Source organism: Cnephaeus nilssonii (assembly GCF_951640355.1).
Source record: "Cnephaeus nilssonii genome assembly, chromosome: 3".
Taxonomy (NCBI): domain Eukaryota; kingdom Metazoa; phylum Chordata; class Mammalia; order Chiroptera; family Vespertilionidae; genus Cnephaeus; species Cnephaeus nilssonii.
In genome coordinates, this window is record NC_137074.1 from 54268267 (window position 1) to 54292986 (window position 24720).

Genomic DNA, 24720 nt, shown 5'->3' on the forward strand with positions numbered 1-24720 from the left:
TCCGCAGCCTGGGCATGCGCCTTGGACCGGAACCAAACCCGGGACCCCTCATTCCGTAGGCCAACACTCCATCCACTGAGCCAAGAGTTTTTAAGGCTCTAGGTTTATACTGGCCAGTTTGTAGGCAAGAGAAGTTGAGCAGTTCTCCCTTTGGTAGAGTATGAAACTCCAAACTTAGTATCTTTATAAATGATCTAGAGTAGGAAATGTGACATATAATTTTTAGATTTTTATATGATGTTGAGGAAAACAGCTGGAGTTGGCTTTGGATTGGAAGTGGAGAAGAAAAATAAAAGTTGTCTTTAGATAGACTGGGATAACATAGCTTATTGAAAGACGGAATTTGGGTGGATGTTCTGATGTGAAAGGAAAGATTATTTTTAGCAATATTGAGTTTTAGAAAATAGAATGTTTAAGTGATGTTTTATAGAAATTGGTAACATTCTTTGTATCTAAGGAATTACTCATCTGTAATTGTATAATTAATAATCATAAATATTTGAGTAGAATTTGGAAGTTTTTAAGATGCTCTTGATGTTATCTCATTTGATATTTTGATGTGTATGAATTGGTTATCACTACTGCCACTAGTAGATGAGGAAATGATAATGATAATAAGTGGCATCAAGAATCTACTATGTACTGCTGTGTACTACAGTTGATGTTTTATCTATGTAATCTCTTTTAACTCTGTAGAAATTCCATGAGGATTATTTCCTCCATTTTACAGGTGAAAAAAGTTTCAAATGATTAAAATTTAGTTGATCACCATTCCTGCTAATATTACTATTTAGAATTAGATTGTGTTTCCTTTAACTCCAACCTGTGCTTTTCTTGCTTTGCCATACTACTTCTGGAAGCCAAGTTTACCAGATAGCAATTGGAAGAGGTGGGATTAAAACTCAAGTCTCATGCTTCATGTAAATATTATTGTTTTGTCTACTTTGCTCTTTTAAAAATTATTTTCTTTTCCTTTAGTAGTAGATGTTATAGAACCACTAGGAATTATTTGCACATTCTGGCAAACTATAGTTCATGTGTGTAAAAATAAAATATGTTCATGCAAAAGTGATTTTTAAATACGTTTGAATAATTTAGATTTATTAATGGAAATAACACCAGGTTAAATGTTATACAATCTTGGTTTAAAGTCCTAGTTTTGAAACTTAATAGTCTGGGTAAGACATTTAACTCCCGGAAGTTTTAGTTTTCTTATTGATAACATAAGGATAAAAAGTAATTCACAGATCACAATAGTCTGAATCTGAGTTGCTGGATTTGGAAGATTTGTTTAAATTTTGGTTTCCCCTCTTAATGGGATTTTAAGAGTCTCATGCTCTACCGACTGAGCTAGCCGGGCACTTCTTAATGGGATTTTAGACAAGTAACCTAACCTTAGTTTTCTTATTTTTAGGATGAGATGAAAAGAACTAACCTCATAGTGTTATTGTAGGATTACATGCAATAGAGTACAGTCTAGAAACCATGGACCTTGCCCCGAACTCTCCCAACCATTGTCTTCTAGCAACTGGGACAGTGTTTGGCACATAGTAAATGTTAGATACGTCTTAGTTTATTATGCTGAGGAATCACAAATTTGTAGAATACCATATAAATATTGAATATTTTAAAAACAGCTTTATTGAGGTATAATTGATACACAAAAATCTGCACATATTTAATATATACAATTTGGTAAGTTTGGGATGCTAAATATTTTTGTACCTAGAAAATCATAGTAGTACAGAGCTCACATAAACCCATCACCCAGCTTCCTCTAATATTAAAGCTTATTCAACCATACTATAGTTATCAAAACCAGGAACGTAAAGTTGGTAAAATGCTATTCACTAGTAGTTTTACAGACCTTAATTATATTTGTTTTTCCCTTAATGGCCTTTTCCTAAACCTGGATTCAATCCAGAAATCCACATTGCATTTAGTTGTTGTATCTTCTTAGGTCTCCTTTATTCTGTAGCATTGCTCAGTCTTTCCTTATCTTTTATGATCTTGACACTTGATGAATATTAGTTGTTTTGTAGAATTTCTCAGTTTGAGTTTGTCTCATGCTTTCTCATGATTAGCTTGAGGCTCTGCATTTTTTGTCAGTCCCACAGAAGTGATGTTGTGTTGCCAGTGCTTCATATCAGGTAGTACAAAAAGCCGTCAGTCAGACAGCCTTAGCGCTGCCACGGAAGCGTGAGAGGCTCCGGCGGTGAGCTCAGCTTCTGGCTGAGTGACGCTACTCCTGTGGGAGCGCACTGACCAGGAGGCAGCTCCTACGTTGACCATCTGCCCCCTGGTGGTCAGTGCGCGTCATAGCAACTGGTTGTTCCACCATTTGGTTGATTTGCATATTAGCTTTTTATTATATAGGATGGCTATCCATTATTTTCTGTAACATAACCCAATACTGACATTATTTATTTTGTTGCTCTAATTGTCCCAGCCGTGCCCATTAGGAGCTCTTCCAGATTGCTTTGTGTCCTTTGACATGTGCTGGTCCTTTTTCAGGCATTTTCACTTCTGGCACCACAAGATGTCCCAGGGTTGTCTTATATTTTCCCCTGCCCAGCTTTGGATTCAGTCACTTCAAGGAGCCCCAGTTCTTTTATTTGGATCATGGTATTTAGAAACTAAAGTTTTGGGTGCTAGGTGTGTTGAATGTCATCACTCCTTGGTGATCTCAGCAGACAGTGCTAGGAAATACATGTATGTCTACTAAACCCCACATGCACACACATCTATAGTAATTTCATCATGTTGCTGGGGCCCCGGCATCTGTGTTAAAAAAGATTGAATGGAGAAGCAGGGAATGCAGAATATAGTTAAGTATCTAGGTCAGTGGTCCTCAAAATTTTTGGTCTCCTTTACTCTTGAAAAATGCTAAGGATTCCTAACAGCTCTTGCTTATGTTAGTTATATATCAATATTTGCTATTTTAGAAATAAAAACTGAGAAATTTAAAATTTTACTTACTAATTTATAAACAACAGGTCCTCTTATATGTTAACATATAACATTTTAAATGAAATCTAACCCTATTTTTTAAAACAAAATTTAGCATTTGTTTTACAATTTTACAAATCTTTTTATTATCTGGCTTATTAAGAGAACTGGATTCTCACATTTGCTAATTCATTCCATCTCTGGTGACAGCACATGTTAGTTAGCTTCTGCAAAATACCACCATATGTTTGTGAGAGGAGAGTGAAAAAAACAACAGGTATTATGAAAATCTTTTTTGATCTTATGGACCACTTGAAAGTGTGTCAGGGACCTTCAGGAGTCCCTGGACCACATTTGCGAACCACTGAAACTCTTACAAAATAGAGGTGGGATAAAAGATATAATAGAGGGATGGATCCAGAACAACTGCCATGAGAACAGGAGAGAACTTAAATCATGATGTTAGGAAGTTGAGAATAGAATTTCCCAGTGAGATAGGTAGGACTGGGATGGGCAGCACTATTTCAGGTAGGATAACTTGATCACTTTGTCTGCTTTATCTTATAACTAGAGGCCCGGTGCACGAAATCGTGCACCAGTTGGATCCCTTGGCCTGGTCTATGGGATCAGGCCAAAACTGGCTCTCTGATATCCCCTGAGGGGTCCCAGATTGCAAGAGGGTGCTGACCAGGCCAAGGGACTCCACCAGTGCACTATCGGGGCCGGGGAGGGACGCGCGAGGTTGGCCAGCCGGGAGGACCGCAGGAGGGCTCCAGGGCATGTCTGGCCTGTCTCACCCAGTCCCGATCAGCCAGACTCCAGCAGCAAGCTTACCTACTGGTCGGAGCATCTGCCCCCTGGTGGTCAGTGGACATCATAGTGAGCAGTTGAGCGGCCTTAACATATCATTAGAATATTACGCTTTTGATTGGTTGAATGGACAACTGGACAACTGGACACTTAACATATTAGGCTTTTATTATATAGGACTAGAGGCCTGGTGCACAAAATTCGTGCATGGGTGGTGGGTGTGTTCCTTAGCCTGGCCTGCACCCTCTCCAATCCGGGACCCCTCGGGGGATGTCCGACTGCCGGTTTAGGCCCGATCCTGGGGATCGGGCCTAAACCGGCAGTCGGACATCCCTCTCACAATCCAGGACCCAGCTGGCTCCTAACTGATCACCTGCCTGCCTGCCTGATTGCTCCTAACTAACATCCTCCACGCCCCCCCCCCCCCCCGCTGGCCTGGTTGCCCCTAACTGCCCCCCCCCCCACCTCGCCAACCTGGTTGCCCTCAGCTGCCCTCCCCCCTGCTGGCCTGGTCGTTCCCAACTGTCCCCCTTGCTGGCCTGGTCACCCCCAACTCTCCCCCTGCTTGCCTGGTCGCCTCACACAGCCTACTGTTCAGTTGTTTGGTCGTCCCTCATAACCCCCCTGCCGGTCTGGTTGCCCCATGCAGCCTGCTGTTCAGTCATTACTGTTACTGTGATGGCGTCCTGGACAATTTGCATATTCCTCTATTATTAGTATAGACTAGAGGCCCAGTGCATGAAATTCATGCACGGGGGGGGGATGTCCCTCAGCCCAGCCTGCACCCTCTCCAATCTGGGACCCCTCGAGGGATGTCCGACTGCTGGTTTAGGCCCCATCCTGGTCGGACATCCCTCTCACAATCCAGGACTGCTGGCTCCCAACTGCTCGACTGCCTGCCTTCCTGATTGCCCCTAACTGCTTCTGCTTGCCAGCCTGATCACCCCCTAACCATTCCCCTGCCAGCCTGATTGATGCCTAACTGCTCTCCTGCCAGCTTGTTTGCCCCTAACTGCCCTCGCCTTCAGGCCTGGTCACCCCTAACTGCCCTCCCTGGCAGGCCTGGTCCCCCCCAACTGCTCTCCCCTGCAGGCCTGGGTCCCCCCCAACTGCCCTTCCCTGCAGGCCCTGTCACCCCCAACTTCCCTCCTCTGCCGGCCTAGTCACCCCTAACTGCCCTCCCCTGCGGGCTTGATTGCCCCCAACTGCCCTCCCTTGCAGGCCTGGTCTCTCCCAACTGCCCTCCCCTGCTGGCCTGATCGCCCACAACTGCCCTCCCTTGCAGGCCTGGTCCCTCCCAACTGCCCTCCCCTGCTGGCCATCTTGTGGTGCCCATCTTGTGTCCATATGGGGGCAGGATCTTTGACCACATGGGGGCAGCCATATTGTGTGTTGGAGTTATGGTCAATCTGCATATTACTCTTTTATTAGATAGGATAGAGGCCTGGTGCATGGGTGGGGGCCAGCTGGTTTGCCCTGAAGGGTGTCCCGGATCAGGGTGGGGGTTCCCTTGGGGCGTGGGGTGGCCTGGGTGAAGGGCCTGTGGTGGTTTGCAGACTGGCCATGCCCCCGGCGACCCAAGTGGAGGTCCTGGTTTCTGGGATTTATGTATCTTCTACAATTGAAACTTTGTAGCCTGGTGCGGAGGCCTAGGCTGGCCAGGGCTGCAGAAGCTTGGCTTCCTCCATTGCAGGGGGCAACCCTAGCCTCCTGCTCTTCCAGCTCTGTGGCTGCCACCATTTCTGTTGGAATTTATTTACCTTCTATAATTGAAACTTTGTAGCATTGAGTGGAGGCCTAGGCTGGCAAGGGCAGGCGGAAAGCTTGGCTTCTTCCATTGCCGGGGAAACCCAAGCCTCCCTCCTGCTCTCTGTGGCCACAGCCATCTTGGTTGGGCTTATTTGCATATTTGCTCCTGATTGGCTGGTGGGCATGGCTGGTGGGCATGGCTTGTGTGTATAGCGGAGGTATGGTCAATTTGCATATTACTCTTTTATTAGATAGGATTGTCTAAATTATAAGATGCTGATATAGCAAGCCAAATGCAAATTTATAGTGAGAAATATCATAAGGAAGTAGACTAGAATGTTTTTTTCAATTGTAGACTCCTTAACATTTTTGTTATTGAAAGATAGTTGTGGACTTTCTCAAACTCTGATAAATATAGTTCCTTTCAAAATTGTGTATGCAATCATAGGTTAGACCGAAGGGAGGGTTATGGTTCATGATTCACACAAAGGACTGTCCATCAGTCTGTTACTGCCTGTCCCCACCCTGTTCTGTGGCTTGGTGAGCTTTGAATCAGAAATCTTCCTGTTGTCTAGTTACCCCTAACTCTTCTTGCCAAAACCATTCTGGAAACACACACACACACACACACAGATATATGCTTGATCTTAAATTTCTTCTTTTTTGGACTCTATGAATACTCCCAAATATTGCTAACATTCTTTCTTTAGAGAGCATGTTTGTAGTACAATAAATTGTGTTATATCTTTCTTTTTATATTTTAACACTTACTCTATTTGTGGTCACCTTGATTCACCTTGTTTTCTAGCAGTATTAGAACAAATTCCTCCTAGTGATAGTTAAACACATCCTTTTTTTATTTGGCTATGTAGTACTTTTACTCTTAGAATAAATTTGGGAGCAGTTGTTTTGTCTGCATGCTCACTAGAGATACTTCTTTCAAAAAGTTTGGCCATAAGAAGAAGGAAGTTTGTTAAAAGATTTTGGAGAATTTTTTATAGGGGAAGTTTAAGTGTGCTTTTAGGCAGAGAAGTGGCTGGTGGAGTAGGAGATTATTTTGGAGACAGTGAAGCAGCAGATTATCTTGGAGATGGGTAGGAATGGAATCATAGCACAGAGTAAAGAGGAAAGCACAAAGATACCATGACTTTTTACTCAAACGGACAGGAAGATGAATGAGAATACCAAAAATTAAAATTGAAAATTGAAAGGAAAGTAGAGTTGGTTAAGGACAGATACTTCTGTCAAGTGTCCTAGGTCTTTTCTTTAAAGTACATCATAAAGAATCTTGAAAGCTGAGCTGGGAGAATATAATTCATACCATGGGCAACAAGGAGTTATGGTAGATCCCTCATTGGTGAAATGACAAGAAAAAAGTTTTATATTAATTTATTCATGGAAGAACATATTGGGAAGATGATAATACCCTAAAACAGCAAGGTTAATAGGTTTAATTGAAATGAATTGAATGCTGCTGGATATGAATGTAGGACATAGAGACTGAAGAGAAGGAGTCACCTTGTTTTTTGGGAGTTGGGTAGACCAAAATCTGCAAACCAAATAAAATATTTATTCATTGCTTACTGGGTCTGGCAACATTATTTTAGGTACAATTACATTGGTTGTATCACTTTTTAACATTGAGTCTGGAAGAAAGAAGTCGAGGAGAATAGCAGGTTTGGAAGAAAAAAATAAAAGGGGTATACATGATAAACTTGTAATTCTGCTTAAGTCCTGTGCTTCATCCATGAAGCCTTTTGCAATTATGTCAAATCTGATTAATTTATCACTTTCATTCCTGCCCTTATACCCTGTTCCATTCATTTAGGTTGAGCCCAACATGTGCCGTCTTGAATTAGTTTATTTATTTATTTATTTTTGGTAATGCATCAAAATTCCCCATTTACATGTGAAGACCTTTGAAAAGGAGACTATTTTAAATTTTATTTTTCAATTACACTTTACATTCACTATCATTTTGTGTTAGTTTCAGGTGTAGTGGTTAGATAATCATATACTTTACAAGTGATCCCCTGGTATTTCAAGTACCCACCTGGCACCATATCTAGTTATTACAGTATTATTGATTATGTTCCCTACTAGAGGACCAGTGCACTAATTTGTGCACCGGTGGGGTCCCTCGGGGTGGTCTTTGGGGATTGGGCCCAAACCGGCAGTCCAACGCCGCCTGGTGCTCCTGCCTGCCGCTCCCGCTCATCCCGGCCCCATTTTGCCTAGTCAGTTCCCATTGGGAGAGTCTTGTGCTGCTGCAGCGGTGCTTGCTAGCCATGAGCCCTGCGTCTGGCACCCGTCTGAAAGGGGTCGTGGGGGGGGAGGTCCCAGGACGTGATCTCCGGGCAGCTGGTGGGACGCCCTTGCTGGTCCGGTATCCAGATCCGTCCTGCTGACTTTTGCACCGGTTGTCAGGAGCCACCTGGGGCTGCTTTTATATAGTTTCTTCCTTGCTGAGCATCTAGGGAGGAGAAGCTGCTGCAGTGCCTGAAGCTGACTTCCATGAGGCCGCTGGCAGTGCTGTCGGGATCGTGCTGGCAGCACGGGTCCATTGGTGCCTGGCCCGTTCTCTGGAGATTGGACCTGCAGGACTACTGAGGGAGTGAGTGGCTGCCACTGGGCTGGTGGGCCACTGGGATGGGTCGGTCAGCTGAGCGGTGCTCCCGCTGTGGGAGCGCACTGACCACCAGGGGGCAGCTCTTGCGTTGAGCATCTGCCCCCTGGTGGTCAGTGTGTGTCATAGTGACTGGTTGACTGGTCGTTCGGTCGCTTAGGCTTTTATATATATAGATGCTGCAGTTTACATCCCCATTGATTATTTTGTAACTACCAATCTTCTTAATCCTTTCACCTTTTTACTCAGCCTCTGAATCCCTCTTCCCTCTGGCAACCATTAGTCCGGTCTCTGTATCTATAAATCTTTTCCTGTTTCGTTTGTTCCTTTATTTTGTTCTTTAGAGTCCACATATAAGTGAAATCATATGGCATTTGTCTTTCTCTGTCTGACTTACTTCACTTAGCATAATACTCACTAGGTCCATCCATGCTGTCACAAATTGTAAGATTTCATTCTTTTTTATGGCTAATACTCCATTGTATATATGTCCCACTGTTTTTATATCCACTCGCCTGCTGATGGATACTAGGGCTGCTTCCATATCTTGGCTACTGTAAATAATGCTGCAGTGAATATAGGGGTGCATATATACTTTCAAATTAGTGTTTTCGTTTTCTTTGGATATATGCTCAGAAGTGAAATCTCTGGGTTACAAGGCAGTTCCATTTTTAATTTTTGAGAATCCTCCCCATTCTGTTTTACATAGTGGCTGCACCAATCTGCATTCCCACCAATAGTACATAAGGTTTCTCTTTTTCACATCCTTACCAACACTTGTTTGTTGATTTGTAGATGATAGCTATTCTCTCAAGTATGAGATGATATCTGATTGTGGTTTTAATTTGCATTTCTCTGATGATTAGTGACATTAAACATCTTTTCATATGTCTATTGGCCATCTGTATGTCCTCTTTGGAGAAGTGCATATTCAGGTCCTCTGCTTACTTTTTAATTGGATTGTTTGTTTTTGAGGAGGGGGTTATATGAGTTTTTTATAAATAACTTCTTTAAAAATAAGGGGTATTAGCCTGGGCAGTGTGGCTCAGTGGTTGAGCATTGACCTATGAACCAGGTTGTGGGATTGGTGCCCAGTGGGGGACATATGTGAGGTAGCCAATTGGTGATGTTTTTATCTCTCTCTCCTTCCTTTCTCTATGAAATCAATAAAATATATTTAAAAAATGAAGTTAAAATAAGGGTATTAGCTGCCTATTGGATATATCTTTGGCGAATATCTTCTTCCATTCACTAGGTTGACTTTTCGTTTTGTTGATGAAGGAGACCTTATATTTAGAATCTGTTCTCAGTGACTAGAATTCTGCTCTACACATATTAGAATCTCAGTAAATTTAAAGCTTTTGTTGTATTATTTTAGACTGAATTTTAGCATATAGCAGACACTTACTGACTGTTGAATGAATAAGTAAGTAAAAGCTGTTACGGAAAGTACCAAAAAAGAATATCTTATTTTCAAATATCAAGATAATGTATAGGTACCTGAACTATTTAAATATAAAAGTAGGTTAGTTTTTAAATTGAATTTATTGGGGTGACCTTGGCTAATAAAATTATAAAGGTTTTAAGGACACAGTTCAGTAATACATCATCTATATATTGTATTTTGTGTTCACCAGCCCAAGTCAGGTCTCCTTTCGGCACCATTTATCACCCTATTCTATCCGCCCCTCCCCCCCCCCCCCCGCCCGCCTTGACTCCCCTTTCCCTCTAGTAATCACGATATTGTTGTCTGTGTCTATAGGTGTTGTGTGTGTGTGTGTGTTTTTTGCTTAATCCCTTCACCTTTTTTACCCAGCCCCGAAACCAACACAGTTCCCTTTTTTTTTTGGATCAGAAATAGTGAAATAAGTCATGAAAAAGAAAGAATTATTCTGTGTTCTGGGCTTGAGTTATTAGTATTAGAATCAAGGGAAAGAATTTTTTCATATAGAGAAGCCTGTTTATATTTAAGGTTGGGAAAACATCAGAATAATTATGAGATATATTTTATAACTAGCAAGAAAGAACCAGCTTTGACCATGGTAAGGGGTGAGGAAGTATTGATACTATAGCACTCAAAGTTTTCTAAGGATGCTGAGGAAGAAGTTACATGAGTGTAGAGGGAAGATATGACATGGGAGTCTTGCCTACCAGCTTCCCCACTTTCATAGTGGGAGACCCAGAGGGAGCTTCAATCGGTGGGTGAGTCTTAGAGTTTTAGGTGGAGAAATGCCTGGGTTTAGTCAAATCTATGAAAGAAGGATGGGTAGGGTGTTTGTGACAGTGTTAATGGTACCTCTGGTTTGGTAGTAAGGACAGCATTGAAATTTACCCCTCAAACGTAGGCATGAGGTTTCACATGGGTCTAGGTAAAATAGTAAGACAGGTGATGAGGAAGAAACCAGCGGTTGTTTTTTTTGTTTTTATTTTAAAATTAATTAATTATATTTTAAATCCTCACCTGAGAATATGTTTTTATTGATTTTAGAGAGAGAGGAGAGAGAGAAAAACATTGATGTAAGAGAAACAGCGATCAGTTGCCATCCTGTATACGCCCCAGCCGGGAATTGAACCCGAGACCCTTTGATGCATGGTATGATGCTTCAACCAACTGAGCCACACCAACCAGGGCTATTTTTGTTTTTTAAGATATTACCATACTTCCTAGTTTATTGTTTTCATGCTGCTTTAATAAATATGTTTTGAAAATCTAGCAAACCAATCTTTTCAAATATCACCCAGGTGTAGATGCTTGCTTTGATTAATTACATTTCATTTTACATAGGTGAAAAGTAACACTTTTCTTTTAAAGAGAACTTCATTTTCTTTTAAAGATAGTTCTCAAGAAAAGAGTAGGTAACTTATGGACGAATTAGTGTCTTTTTCGTTGTGCTTCTTCAAACTTTTTGTAACTCACTTTTTCTAGCCGTCTTATACCCATTACTTAAAGTTTTTTGGATTTACTGACATCTTCTCTTTACACCTAAGGCTGGACCATATACTTTAATGTGTAGTTGACTATGTTGTATATAGAGGAGATTACTTTATTCCATTTATCAGCGATAGCCTATTGGAGCATTCTAAAAATGTAACTTGCTATGTGCCTATTAACATTCATAATGCTTTGATCCATTGATAATATCTAGATTTGGGTCTGCTTTCACAATGTTAACAGTGTGCCTTGTATTTGAAAATGCAAGTACTACTTTTCATATATGTCAAAATAACTAGTAGGCTCAGATACATTGTATTAATATTTTTCACTACATATAAAGGCTCATCCTTGGTTTGTGAATAATTGCTAATTTCAGAACTTATTTGTGCATTTGTCTTATGCTCCACTTGATACTTTTACTAAAGAGTTCCTGTTTCCCCTTTTTCTTATTGCCTCATGCTATATTTTCATGGTTTCTTTGCAATCTGTAAGCTGACAGAAGTGTTGGAACTACTTTAGTGCTACTGCAAAATAGGACAGAGCAGTTCAACAGATGCTCATGGATGGTCTGCTATCATTTCTCCTTGTCTCATACCCAGCCCAAGTTTGTCACTTTTAGTTCCCATCACTTCAGATGGTAATAACATGTTTGAATGTTCCAAATAATGATACCAAAAGAAGCTATAAAAAATGATCACTAGTATTCTATAACCTGATGGAATTATTGGCTGAATAATCATTTACATCATGTTTTTGTGCCAAGATTCTCCTTGATTTGCTATTCTCATACTGCCTACATTCCAGGGATTTATGAAAGCTTTCAGTTCCTTATATTATTAGTCTGAAATCCCTGGTTCATGTTGCATTTTCCTTATGAATCTCACACACTGTCTCTTCCAACTTTACACAATAAATCTGTAAGATGTTTATAATCTTTTGCATCTTTTAAAGTGTATTTTATTTATTTATTTATTTAATATTAATGTTTTATTTATTTAAAATCTTTGTTGTTTAAAGTATTACATATGTCTCCTTTCCCCCCATTGACCTCTCACCAGCCGTTCCGCCCCCCCCCCCCCCACACACACACACATGCCCTCACCCCCCCTACTGTCTGTGTCCATTGGTTATGCTTATATGCATGCATATAAGTCCTTTGGTTGATCTCTTACCCCCCTTCCCTCTGAGGTTGGACGGTCTAGATGTTCAATGCTTCTATGTCTCTGGATCTATTTTTGTTCAGCAGTTTATGTTGTTCAATATATTCTACAATGAGTGAGATCATGTGATATTTATCTTTCCTCAATTGGCTTATTTCAGTTAGCATAATGCTCTCCAGGTCTATCCATGCTGTTGCAAATGTTAAGAGTTCCTTCTTTTTTATAGCAGTGTAGTATTCCATTGTGTAGATGCACCACAGTTTTTTTAATCCACTCATCTGCTGATGGGCACTTAGGCTTTAAAGTATATTTTTTTTAAATGTAATCATTAGCACATTTTACTTCCTGGATTATTATCAAGGATTTTTTTAAAGCTTATGAACAACACAAATTAATTTCTCATGTTCTGGAGGCTGGAAGTTCTAGATCAGGATGCCTGCATGATAGGGTGAGGGGCCTCTTCCAGGTCAGTCTTCTGGTGTCCTCACATGGTGCAAGGGTCAAGTATTTTTTTAAATATATAATCTTTAAAATTTTTTTATATTTTTATTTATTTCAGAGAGGAAGGGAAATGGGGGGGAGAGAGAGGGAGAGAGAGAGAAAGAGATATCAATGATGAGAGAGAATCACTGATTGTCTCCTTTCTGCATGCACTACATTGGGGATTGAGCCCGCAACCTAGGCGTGTGCCCTTACTGGGAATCAAACCGTGACCTCCTGGTTCATAGGTTGACATGCAACCACTGAGCCACGCTGGCTGGGCAAAGGTCAAGCATGTTTAATATTTCAACTCCTAGCTTCTTGAGTTGAAAGTTTCTTAGTTTTAAGATTCTTGTGTTTTCATTTCAAAGATAGATTGAAAATGTGGCAGTGGATGACTGAACACCATCAATTCCTTATGAGAATTGACACTACCAGTAGTGACCTTAGAACCCTGTGTACATTAAAACCGCATATAAGGGACTAATTTGGGTAAGGGGGTGTCTATTAAAGCTGAAAGTCCATCCTATATAATAAAGGCTAATATGCAAATTGTACCTTCAACCAGAAGTTTGACCAGGGGGCGGGGCTGGACAGCCAACAGCCGGAGGCCCCTCCCCTGGCAAGCCCCGCCCCTGATCAGCCCCCCCTCCCGATCGGGGTTGGGGCCGGCCGGCCAACTGCCCGAAGCCCCTCCCCCTGGCCGGCCCGGACCAATCAGCCTCGATTGGGGCGGGCCGGCTGGACCCCACCCATGCACAAATTCATGCACCAGGCCTCTAGTTATATAATAAAGTATGTTTTCCAAATGGGTATATTAAAAATTTGACAAATTAATTAATTTACCTGTTTTTACTTATGTAGACACATTTGTGTCATTAAAATTAACTATGTGTGAAAAGTTTAATTTCACAGAAAAGTTTCCTGTATGTATTACAGTAATTTCAAATTTATACTGAATAGGTCTGATAAGTGAGTCTACTCACCAGTCACTGTAGTAAACAAATGCACATGGCTAGGGCGTGGCTTAGCGTAGGCAGGAACATCATCCAGCACAAGCTAAAACTGCTGTAGAAAGTCACACCACTGCCACTCGAGATAACAGAACCAGTTACTACTTGAGAGTGGTGGGTGTGATCATTCGCTAAACATTGTTTATGAGCAGTGACTCTTGGGTTTAATATGTAGACTATAGTTGTAGCTACATAATATTTATTTATGTCGGCAAAATTGCTACAGTGCTTTTACTAACATATGGCCTATTTGCTAAAGTTTGTTAAAAATAACCGTGACTTAATAACAAAAAACACACCTGTTAATTATAAGCAAATCTTGGTTAAAAGCATTTTAAAATTAATAGGATGTTAATTTTCACCTATGACTTATGGACTGGAAATTTTGTCTGTTAAATCCAAAGTCCATTAAATCTAGGTCGGCAAAATTGAGGGTTTACTGTATTCTTTTTTTAGGACAAACAACTCTTCATATCTATGAAAACTGAGATCTGAAGATAGATAACATTTTTGATATCTTAATTTTCTTGTAGTAGTTCTATATTTATTGTGTAGTTAACATCATGCCTTGTACATAGCAGGCAGCCTAAAACCATATGCAGTTCCATAAACATATTTGGTAATGGTTTATTGGAGAAGCCAGAAAAATACTGGCTAAAATGCTGATTAAAAGTATTGTACTTAAAAATAATTGGATTTTCATTATTTGTCTTACCTTTCTTTTGATGTGACTACCTTTTAGAATTTTGTTGTTTTCCTGATATTTTGTAAATTGAGAGACAGCCCATTGTGAAGTCAAAATACTCCTTTTATCGCCGACTATTTTATTGATTTTTTTTTTTTATTTAACCTTTTTAGTGTGCTTTTAACTTTAGCATCACTTTTCTTAAATGTGGGAATGAAATTGATGTTTCTGTTGACTTCCACTTTATTCCGGTAGGTCTTATAATCATCTTTTCCCAGGACTTCTTTATTATTTTTTCCAGATAATTGTTTGTAAAATCTTAGTTTATCCTTCAGTTTATATACTCTTGATTCTTATTTTTCAGTTACCTATTAATGAATTCTTCAACGAGCTATTTACTTGCATACACTCATAGATTATCCAGGGAGCCATATTTATGTAGGTTAGCAAAGGATTAAACATGCAGTGGTTTTTTGGGTTGTTTTTTTTTTTTTTTTTTTTTTTTTTGTCACAATGGACTTTATTTCTAAAATTGACTTTCTTTTTTTTAACAGATAAGTGTAAAGCAGGAAATTACTTTTACTGATGTATCTGAGCAACTGATGAGAGACAAAAAACAAATCAGAGAGCCAGTAGACTTACAGAAAAAGAAGAAACGGAAGCAACGTTCTCCTGCAAAAGTAAGAGAATATATTAAGGTGGTGGTCCCTAACCTATTAATCCCAAACTGTTGGTTAATCATATGGGCAGGAACGTGACTGGACCATAAGACTGTATAAAGTATCATGTGGGTTAGTAAAGTTGGAATGTTGCATCAGCTTCACTAGGAGGAAGGGGGGGTGCATGCCTGCATGGAGGTGGTGGACCATTGCTTTAAATTTTTTCACTTTGCTTTTACTATGTCTTTTTTCTAAAAGCAAACTTTTCTTTCCCTTTGTCTTTCTCTTTAAAAACTGGCAGATGGTATGCAGTGCCCTGCTTTTCATTTACATTAATTTTATTTTAATATTACGGTTTTAGGAAAATTCAGTACCGATTTTTTATCAGGAAAAGGTTGTGAAATACCTGTATTAGAATAGAATGTAAGCCTAGCCATTGTGGCTCAGTGGTTGAGCGTTGACCTATAAACCAGGAGGTCATAGTTCGATTCCCAGTCAGGGCACATGCACATGCCTGAGTTTCAGGCTCAATCTGAGTAGGGGGCCTGTAGGAGGCAGCTGATGAATGAGTCTCTCTCATCATTGATGTTTCTCTCTCCCCCCCTCTCCTTTCCTCTGAAACCAATAAAAGGTATGTATATGAATAGAATGTAAGCTTCATGAGGACAGGGACTTTATTTTCTTCACAGGTATATCCCAAGAGCCTGGAATAGTAGGCACAATAAGAGACTCAATAAATACTTTTTGGGTATACTTTCCTCATATAGTGAAGAAGGCTTTTTTAAAAAGATCATATAACATGACCTCTTTATTTTTTGATGGCTAATAGTTTTTGCATATGTGATTTAAATCATAATTACCATTTATATATGTGTATACTTTTGGACTCCCAGTGGTGTGCTGGAACCAGTTGGTACTGGCTTGCCAGAGCTAAGTGCTAAGTTTTCAGGAATTTTGCAAGCCAGGGCTAAAACCATTGGTAGATTAAAATTAGCCACAATGAGAATAATGACACCATGGAAATCAGTAAACCCTTCCCAGCCCCATGACTTCTTAACCTGTTGTTAAACATTTACCAACATACCACTGCTTTTGGGATACGTAAGTGTGCCTGTTAGAGAAAAGTTTGAAAAATACAGAGATTAAAATAACCCATAGTCATGTTTCCTAGAGATAACTACCTTAGTTTTCTGCCATATTCTTTCTATTTTCAAATTTGTAGATATATACAATTTCCAGATTTTTAACACTTGAAGTGTATGTAAGCTATTTTTACATTTAAAGTTATTAATGGTTTTTATAAGGATATTTTTAGCTACATAATTTTATTTTGTCATATGGTGATGCTCACAGCCTATGGTTTGCATCCCATGTATGATTGGGGCAGCCAGGTACACCTAATTGTGCCTTCCACCCCCCACAGTTGGCTGGTGAGGCTCTATGGGGCCTTTGGTGGTGATGTTGGCTCCCTTGACCTGCATTTGGATACCAGACCCTAGCCCAAAGGCCAGGCACTACCCCCTGCTACTGTCCTGGCCAGACCTTGGCTTTAGCATCAGCTGCCCCATGCATCTTGCCCAGATCTTCAAGACTCCCACACTGTGTGGACTCTTACAGGCAACAGATGGCTCCTTTGGTAGTTGCCTGGGTCATAGCAGCCCCAAACCTTTCCTCAGGATATGCCTGCAGGATGTATGTCGTACCCATGGCCAGCACTTTTGCCTCTGTGATGCCCTCACAGCCTATACTGCAGCCTGCCAGGAGACTGGGATCCCCATGGTACCCTGGAGCGGCCCACACTTTACCCTGAGTGCTCTTTGCTGGGTCCGAGATGCATCCAAGCAGGTTGTGGCCTGACAGGAAGAGCCTTGTCTCCTGATGGAGGGTCAGAAAAGTCCTAACATGAATGGATTTGGCTGAGGAGAGTGTATGGGAAGAAAATCCAAGGGAAAGGGAACTGTAGTTGCAAAGATCTGGAGGTTGGAAAATAACAATGGGAAGCTGCCCTGACTGGGGCAGGAGGCGATCAGACTATGAGAACCCTGAGGAGAAGAAGAAGAAAAAGGACACCTACTAAGAAGGGCTCCTGGCGGCTAACTGGGTTCAAAGGAAAAAAGCAGCCTTTTCTGCACAAGGGCCTCTTACACAGAGTGCACTTCCCGGAGAAGCCTCTGCACAGTAAACCGCCTGCCTGCCTACACTGTCTGCATAATGTTCTTTAGCTATATCACATGATATTCAGTGATTGCTTTGTTGTTGGAAAGTTGTATTCTCTTTGTCTTCATTTTAAATCATGCTGCACTTCAAATGTTTGTATATAGGTATTTGTGCACTCCTGAATCATAGGGCATGAACTTAAAAAATTTTTTTTTAAATATATTTTGATACTTTTTGTTTTTTACGTTAACGAATTAGGTTCTCCATTATAGAACAATACCAGGTTTGGAGGGAAAAATAAATTTCTGAAATGATTGTGAGAGTGATTATACTACTTTGGGTTCACTGCTGATCTATGAGGAATTTATTTCAAGTCTAAAAACACCATAATATATGTAAATTCTACATTTTCTTTGGTATCTTATTACCATGTTTTTCTGGTACTGTTCTTGAGTATGTGTTCTGAAATTCTGACTAAAACACAGACTGTTATCTTATAGTAGAGTGTATTTGGTAGTTTGTTCTAGGTGTTTCTAAGTATAGATCAGATTTTTAGAAAGTTTAAGCTATTTTGCTTTTTATTTGAGATAAATTTGTTTATAATGTATTATTTTAATATCTAAAGGTATTATTTTAGTATTTATATAATCTCTGCATTTGCTAGATGAAATATTTGGCCTACTCTAAGTATATTTTATATAAGAAGGTATTTGGGGCCAGTCTTTTCAGGGAATTCTTAGGAAGGTGAAATGACCAGAAATAATGTATAACAGACAGGGGTGTGAGAATAACAAAATGAATTATTTTAAAATTGTTTTGACATGTTGCATATAGTGGGACAGAAGGTGGTTGTGGACTGCTTTCAACACAGGTCTGCAGTCTCCAGATAAATGGTTTTTGTATCTGGAGTTTTGGGACTTTGAAGCATAGCCAATGAGTTATTTCCTATTTTCTCAGGCATGTGTTTAAAATTCGTACTTCTGATTTTTCATTAAACTCTTTCTGCCCTTTTGTATGAAAAGCAAGGAAAGCGTATCTCATGTTTATAAATCAGCGTGCTGCTTGTTTTACGTTTCTTAAAAATAACTTGAAATTTATCAAAGAATTATTTTTTATTATGGTTAGAAGACTCCACTCTACCCCAGCACCTTTCCCAAATCTTGAATTTTGCCATTATGAATACTTTGATATGTGTCACGTTAGATTGGGGATCTGTACATCAACTACTACTAAAGTAATGTGTGATAGAATTCCAGTAAAAATATCAGAGCTTCTAATATCCATATAAATGTGGCTCCCTTCCAGATAAGCTTTGTGGTGTGAAGTATTGTATTGTTAAGTCATCTTCAGCTGCCATGGATTTTAATTGCTTTCTTAGCTTTTGTCATATGGAAAAATTTAGTCATCTTAAGGTAGTAGATTTGATACTTGGAAAGGTGCCAAAATCCATTTGGAATCATGTCTGTAAAAGAAGAAGGTAATCAAGTTAGGGAATGTTATCTAGGTCAAGTTATTAGATACTATCATGGAATAAGGTGTTTTATGAAAGTAAATTTTTCACATAATAAAAGCTTGTCATTTTTATTTTTTTTAATGTATTTTTATTGATTTCAGAGAGGAAAGGAGAGGGAGCGAGAGATAGAAACATCAGTGATGAGAGAGGATCATTGATCAGCTGCCTCCTGCACGCCCCCTATGGGGATCAAGCCGGCAACCGAAACCTGGGCATGTACCCTTGACCGGAATCGAACCCGGGACCCTTCAGTCTGACGGCTGACGCTCTATCCATTGAGCCAAACCGGCTAGGGCAAAAAGCTTGTCACTTTTAAATGTCAAGCTTAATTTTATTTTAGCCACTTTGATGGAAATCTTTAATGTGTTGTTTTCTTTTTAAATATAGTGCATTTGAACATGACTCAGCTTTTAGTGTCATAGAGTTGATGTTGTAAACATTTTTTATGTATGTGTTGTAATAAGCCCTCTGGGAGGACCGAGACATTAGGGCTTTTCCCCCCTTATCCTGTAAACTATTGACTGCTAGATTTTGTTTCTTGACTGCTTATAATAGCTTAGCTGTCTCATTCCTTAATGACATGCTGTTTATTTTTACATTGTTATACCTATGTGGCCACTTAACATTATATTCCATTGCCCCTTTTAGTCTATTTTTGTTTTGCTGTGGATTAGGACTACAGAGCACTAAAGTTATTAGAAATGTGTGGAAAGTCTCAGTGGACTTAATTCCATCTCAGTGCATTCATGTCAGTGGCTCTCCATCCTGACTGCATTAGAATTACCTGTAGAGATTTTCCAGTTATATACTCAGGCCCCATCCCTAGTGGTTCTTATTCAGTGGATTTCCATTTATACTTTAGAGTCCAAGGTGATTGCGATTTATGTTACAGTTTGAGAATCTCAAGTCTTGATACTAGAAGTTTTTGGAGAAAATGAGGTATTATCATCTGACTATGCTATTGACTTGTTAGGTGCTTAGGAGATAACAATTTCCACCACAGAAGATTTTGTGAGGATTATTGAGTTAACGATGAACTCTAAGAATCCTTTTCAGTAAAATATAACAATATTTTCTTAATCCAGTATTGTGTACATTTTATAGGTCTTTCAAAATCCCTAGTAATTTAAAGAAATAGAGCAGGGTACTTTTAAATTACTTCTCCTTATTTTGAAATGTATCTCCTTTTTTTTCTGTCAACAAATAATTTTCATGTCTATGATATGCCAGGATCTCTTTCCAAATAAAGGAACTGGGTTTGTTTGTTATAACACTGTAGGTAGTCCGAATAGAAATTGATTATTCCAAGTTAGGCTGAACTCAGGAAGGAAGAGCATAGTCCACAAATAAAACTGATTATAAATTATATAGAGTATCCTTTACTGGCAATTTATTATACATCATTGGTTCCCAGGAAAGATTTGTGATTTTAATATAAAAAAGATTTAAAATTGAATGATATAAAATGAGGAAAATTTAATTAAAAGCAGCAGAGAAGTAGATATACTAGGCATTTTTCATATATTGTCCTTATATGCTAATGTGATTGTGGAAGAAGTGGCTTTGAAGATGAAGTACTGATTGTAAACTGGGGGTGGAAATAGGAAATAATACTTAAGAGAAAAATGAAGAAAATTAGTAAAAGAAGGTATTAGTATTTTATTTATATAATTTTCCCATGGAGTTATATATTCTTAGTAAACAATTTTTTTTCATAGAACTACTTCAATTTAAAAATATTTGATTCAAATCTTTCTTTAAAAATGTCACATACTTTTCTGACTAATATTTAGAAAACGTGAGAAACAGAGCCTTTTCTAAAATTCAGGGTTGTTATGTCGAACATCTGTTATTATACCTCCCATGCTTATGATACCATTTATTTCATGTTCTGGCACTGTCAGAAACTTGCCATTTAAAAACGAAATTTGGTAATTTGTAAAATCTACTATTGAGAGACAATAAAAATCCTGAAGAATGAAAGAAAGTGACAATGTGAGGATGGGATTTTAGAGATAACTAAGACGGTTAAAATATGGTGGCAATTGCTCTGTCTGACTTTGCTATTTTATCGTATGACTTTGGGGATGAATTGTTCTTCCATTTCTATTTGGATTTGAAGAATAAAGAGAATTTTAAAAGATCTCTCTTCCCACCCCTTTCAGTAAAATAACTGATAGTAGGTGAGAAATTTAAACTATTTTTTCTAAATTGTCTTTTGGTAGTTTAGAGATTTAGATTGATTTAAGAATGTATGATAAAATTTATAATTATTAGTTTAAAATATGCTTTAATGATTTTAGTAGTTCATAGTTGTAGTATATTTAGCATAGAATGGGAAAATCTCCTCTACCTTTTAAGAGAGCAAAACTTCTCACTGCGGGGTGTCAGGTTTCAGTTATTCAATGGCACTGACATGGGAGGACAGAAAAATCTCTGAATCGAATAGGCAGAGTTTAGTGCGTTGTCTGACTAAAGTTGGTATATTATTTAAGATAAGTCACTATATATGAATAGGTAACTAGCTGGGAACACATTTGGCTCAGAACAAAAACATACCTTCTAATGGACCATGAGATAAAGAGCAGATTAGTTGAGTTCCATTTGACAGTGAAAATTTCTATTTTAAATTTATTAAACAATTAAGAAAAATACCAGCATGTTGAGTATTATTTAGACTATTTCTAATCTCTCCACTCTTGATAAAGCCTGATTACTTGTTCTTTATTATATACCATTTTTTTCAAAAGTATCAGTGACAGGAGGCAAGATAAATCATGTGGAGATATAACAGACACCTTAGGATTTAAATTTCAAATTCTTCAGTTGTAATGTTCTTTTGTTGAAGTGAAAAGGAAAAGCAATCACATTCTACTAAAAGATCTGGAAAAAGGGGGTGTGAACAAGAAAAAAGAAGCTAAATAAATCTATACCAAGGAAGAAAATTTTGCCTGTATCGATTTGCCACTTCTGTTCCACTAAGGGACTTTGTTCTTTGCATACTCACCTCTCTGTGGCACTACTTAGTGACTCAGAAAAATTGAAAAGTATTAACTTCTTGCAAAAAATTTTAAGAATAAACTGGTAAGCTTGTGAGGATGTTTGGTATGGATAGCAGGTAACCACATCAGTAGACATGTATAGGGTCTCACTATGTTCCAGACACCGTTTTGGACATTGAGTTTATAGTGGTGAGTAAAACAGACAAAATTAGGTAGTTACATTTAAAACAGATTACAAATTTGAGGAGGCACTGGTGGTATTCTGAGGCAAGTTGAATTTTACTTTTTGTCCTTTATGCAAAGATATTTGTTACTGTAGTCTAAAAAGAAAAGGAAAAAAAAGGTAATTAAATATAAAATGCCTAAGAATTTGATTTTTCTGTCTTTGAACTTTATAAATATGCTAGATTTTTTAGTCTGCTGTTCACAAGCCAGTGTTAGCTGTTTCATCCATAAAATCCACCTTGACTTAAGGCTTGAATCCACAATGAAAGGCAGCATTATCTCTAGTGACAGACAACAATGACCTAGAACTCCTTAACTCTTCATAAAAGGGCTTTGTATTGACTAGGATCACATCCGTTTCACATTAAGAAACTTGGGCCAGATTTGTTCCTGACAAAACCTTTCCTTGCAGTAGCTGTGTATGCCACAGAAAGCTATTGAACTGCCTTTTTTTTTTTTGAACATGGATCTTCTTGTTTATCAACATATGTGAAAAAATACCAAAATATATTGTTTTAGTTCTATTTAATATGAAATGCTTAATTTTTTTTTTTAAGTTAGAAATATTTTGAGTCATATTTTAAAACTTTCTGTGTTTTTGTTGTTGTTTTGCACAATGTTAACTTGCATATTATTTTGTGACTTAGAAGGCTTGAAAAAATTTTTAACTGACTAGAGTTGAAACTTCATTCTCACTGACTCTTCAGGAAGCTGTGACACCCACTTCCGTTCCCCTGCCAAATGTTTCCCTCTGACTTTTGTGCATAAACTTGGAAGCATTGTTGACCACATTGGCAGTTTGCCCAGAAACCAAGTGCCCTGTATAATTTGCATTATAATTACCATTGATTTACATACAGTGTGGGTGAATTGTCTTCCTAAATTTAAAGTAAAAAAATATTTTAAAAAGTTTAAAACCTTTTTTCCTTACCTACTCCCTTTTTCTAGGGTTGGGAAGTGATCTTAGCTGTGTATTTACAGGCCTTAATCAGTTTCCTAGATTTCCCCACCCTGTGTGGACACAGTTCCTCCGCTCCCACTCTATATGCCCCCACTTCCAATATTGCTTGCCTCTCACTTGCCATGCTCCTCTTCATCTTACCTCCTAGTTTCATTTGCTTCTCTTCAAATCATGTTCTGCCATCTTCCTTCTCTCCTCAGTAACAAGAAAGGGATCATTGATTATTTTCACTCTGCCACTTGTCCGATGAGGGAGGCAGTAAAATGTTGCTCGTTGAACAAATGGTTGATAAATTGGAATACATGAAGCCTAAATGTGGCTTCTCTGTGGCACTGTCCAGACCAAAATATTCTCAACCTTAAGAAGCCCAGGGAGATAAGGTTGATTTCTTTGTCAACTATCTTCCTTTCCCTTACCCATTCAAATTTATTTATCTAACAAATATTTTTAGGAATATGCTTAATAATAGTTTAGTAGTCCTAGAATAACCTTAGAGATGCTGGATTGAACCAGACTCTAAATTCTATCCTTGGATGACTTGAAAACTTGGTTCTCATCTTAAAAAAAAAAAGAGGAAAATGTAATAGGTCAGCATTTATGTTGGTTTAGAAAAGTGTATTAAATATGTTCAGTGTAAAGTCGCTCTCCCACCTTATCTCCTACCTGCCATGTTCCCCAGCCACCACAACTGAGGTTATATACATTTTATGTACTTCCTTCTCAAGTAGTTTTTATGTATATACAAACAAAATATATATATACCTGTATATTACTCTCATATACAAAAATAGAAGAATTATATACTGGATTCTAAACCTTGCTTTTTATATTTATTTATTTAGTTAGTTAGTTAATCCTCACCCGAGGATGTTTTTCCATTGATTTATAGAAAGAATGGCAGGGAGGGAGGAAAACACAGAGAGAGAAACATTGCTATAAGAGAGACACATCGATTGGTTTGCCTCCCGCATGTGCCCCAGGATGGAGCCTGTACATGCCCTTGACTGGAATCAAACCCAGGACCCTTTAGTCAAGCTGATGCTCTATCCATTGAGCCAAACTCACTAGAGCAAAACTTGCTTTTTTTTAACTTAGTAAATCCTGGACCTCTTTCCATATAAGTAATAGCTTTCTCATTTTACTTTATGGCCATGTAATATTAAATTGTATACATTTTCGTTACTTATTTAACCAGTAATATACTGATTGATATTTACACTATTTCTAAAACATAAGACTTTTGTTCTGCATATGTGAGAATTTGAAATTGAAAATAAAATAAAACTCACGCTAACAGAACACTTACGCACTCATAGACATCAGCGTTGGAGAACTAGCTTCTAAGGTTTTATTAGTGATCTTTACCCATTCTGAGTCACACTGTTCTTTACAGTTAATGATAACATTATTCTAACAGCCTTTTCAAAATTCTTAGGAAAAAAATATTTCATAATCATTGGTGACCATTGTTTGCATTAAAAGGCATTATCATTTTTATAAATTAGTGTTACATTTTTAAAACTTCTTTCTTTTGTTTTTGCCTTTTTTTTTGGACTAGATTCTTACAATAAATGAGGATGGATCACTTGGTTTGAAAACCCCTAAATCTCACGTTTGTGAGCACTGCAATGCTGCCTTTAGAACGAACTATCACTTACAGAGACATGTCTTCATTCATACAGGTATTTCTTGAATTAAAATGGGCTTATGGCCATTAAAATTATCTTTGCTATTTTCATCATTGTGTAAATGTCATTCATTCCTAAGACCATAGCTAACCTGGCATTTCAAATTAG

At 38.4% G+C, this 24720-nt stretch overlaps 1 protein-coding gene across 7 annotated transcripts in view; it reads left to right on the top strand.

Moving 5' to 3' along the window:
* ZNF148 (zinc finger protein 148) overlaps positions 1–24720 on the top strand; it is a 132722-nt gene that overhangs the window by 84982 nt on the left and 23020 nt on the right. For all 7 annotated transcript variants that reach the window (XM_079767155.1, XM_079767150.1, XM_079767152.1 and 4 more), the window contains 2 exons: positions 14962–15087; positions 24483–24606. In XM_079767155.1, the coding sequence (XP_079623281.1) occupies positions 14962–15087; positions 24483–24606 (250 nt within the window). The remainder of the gene's footprint in view (positions 1–14961; positions 15088–24482; positions 24607–24720) is intronic.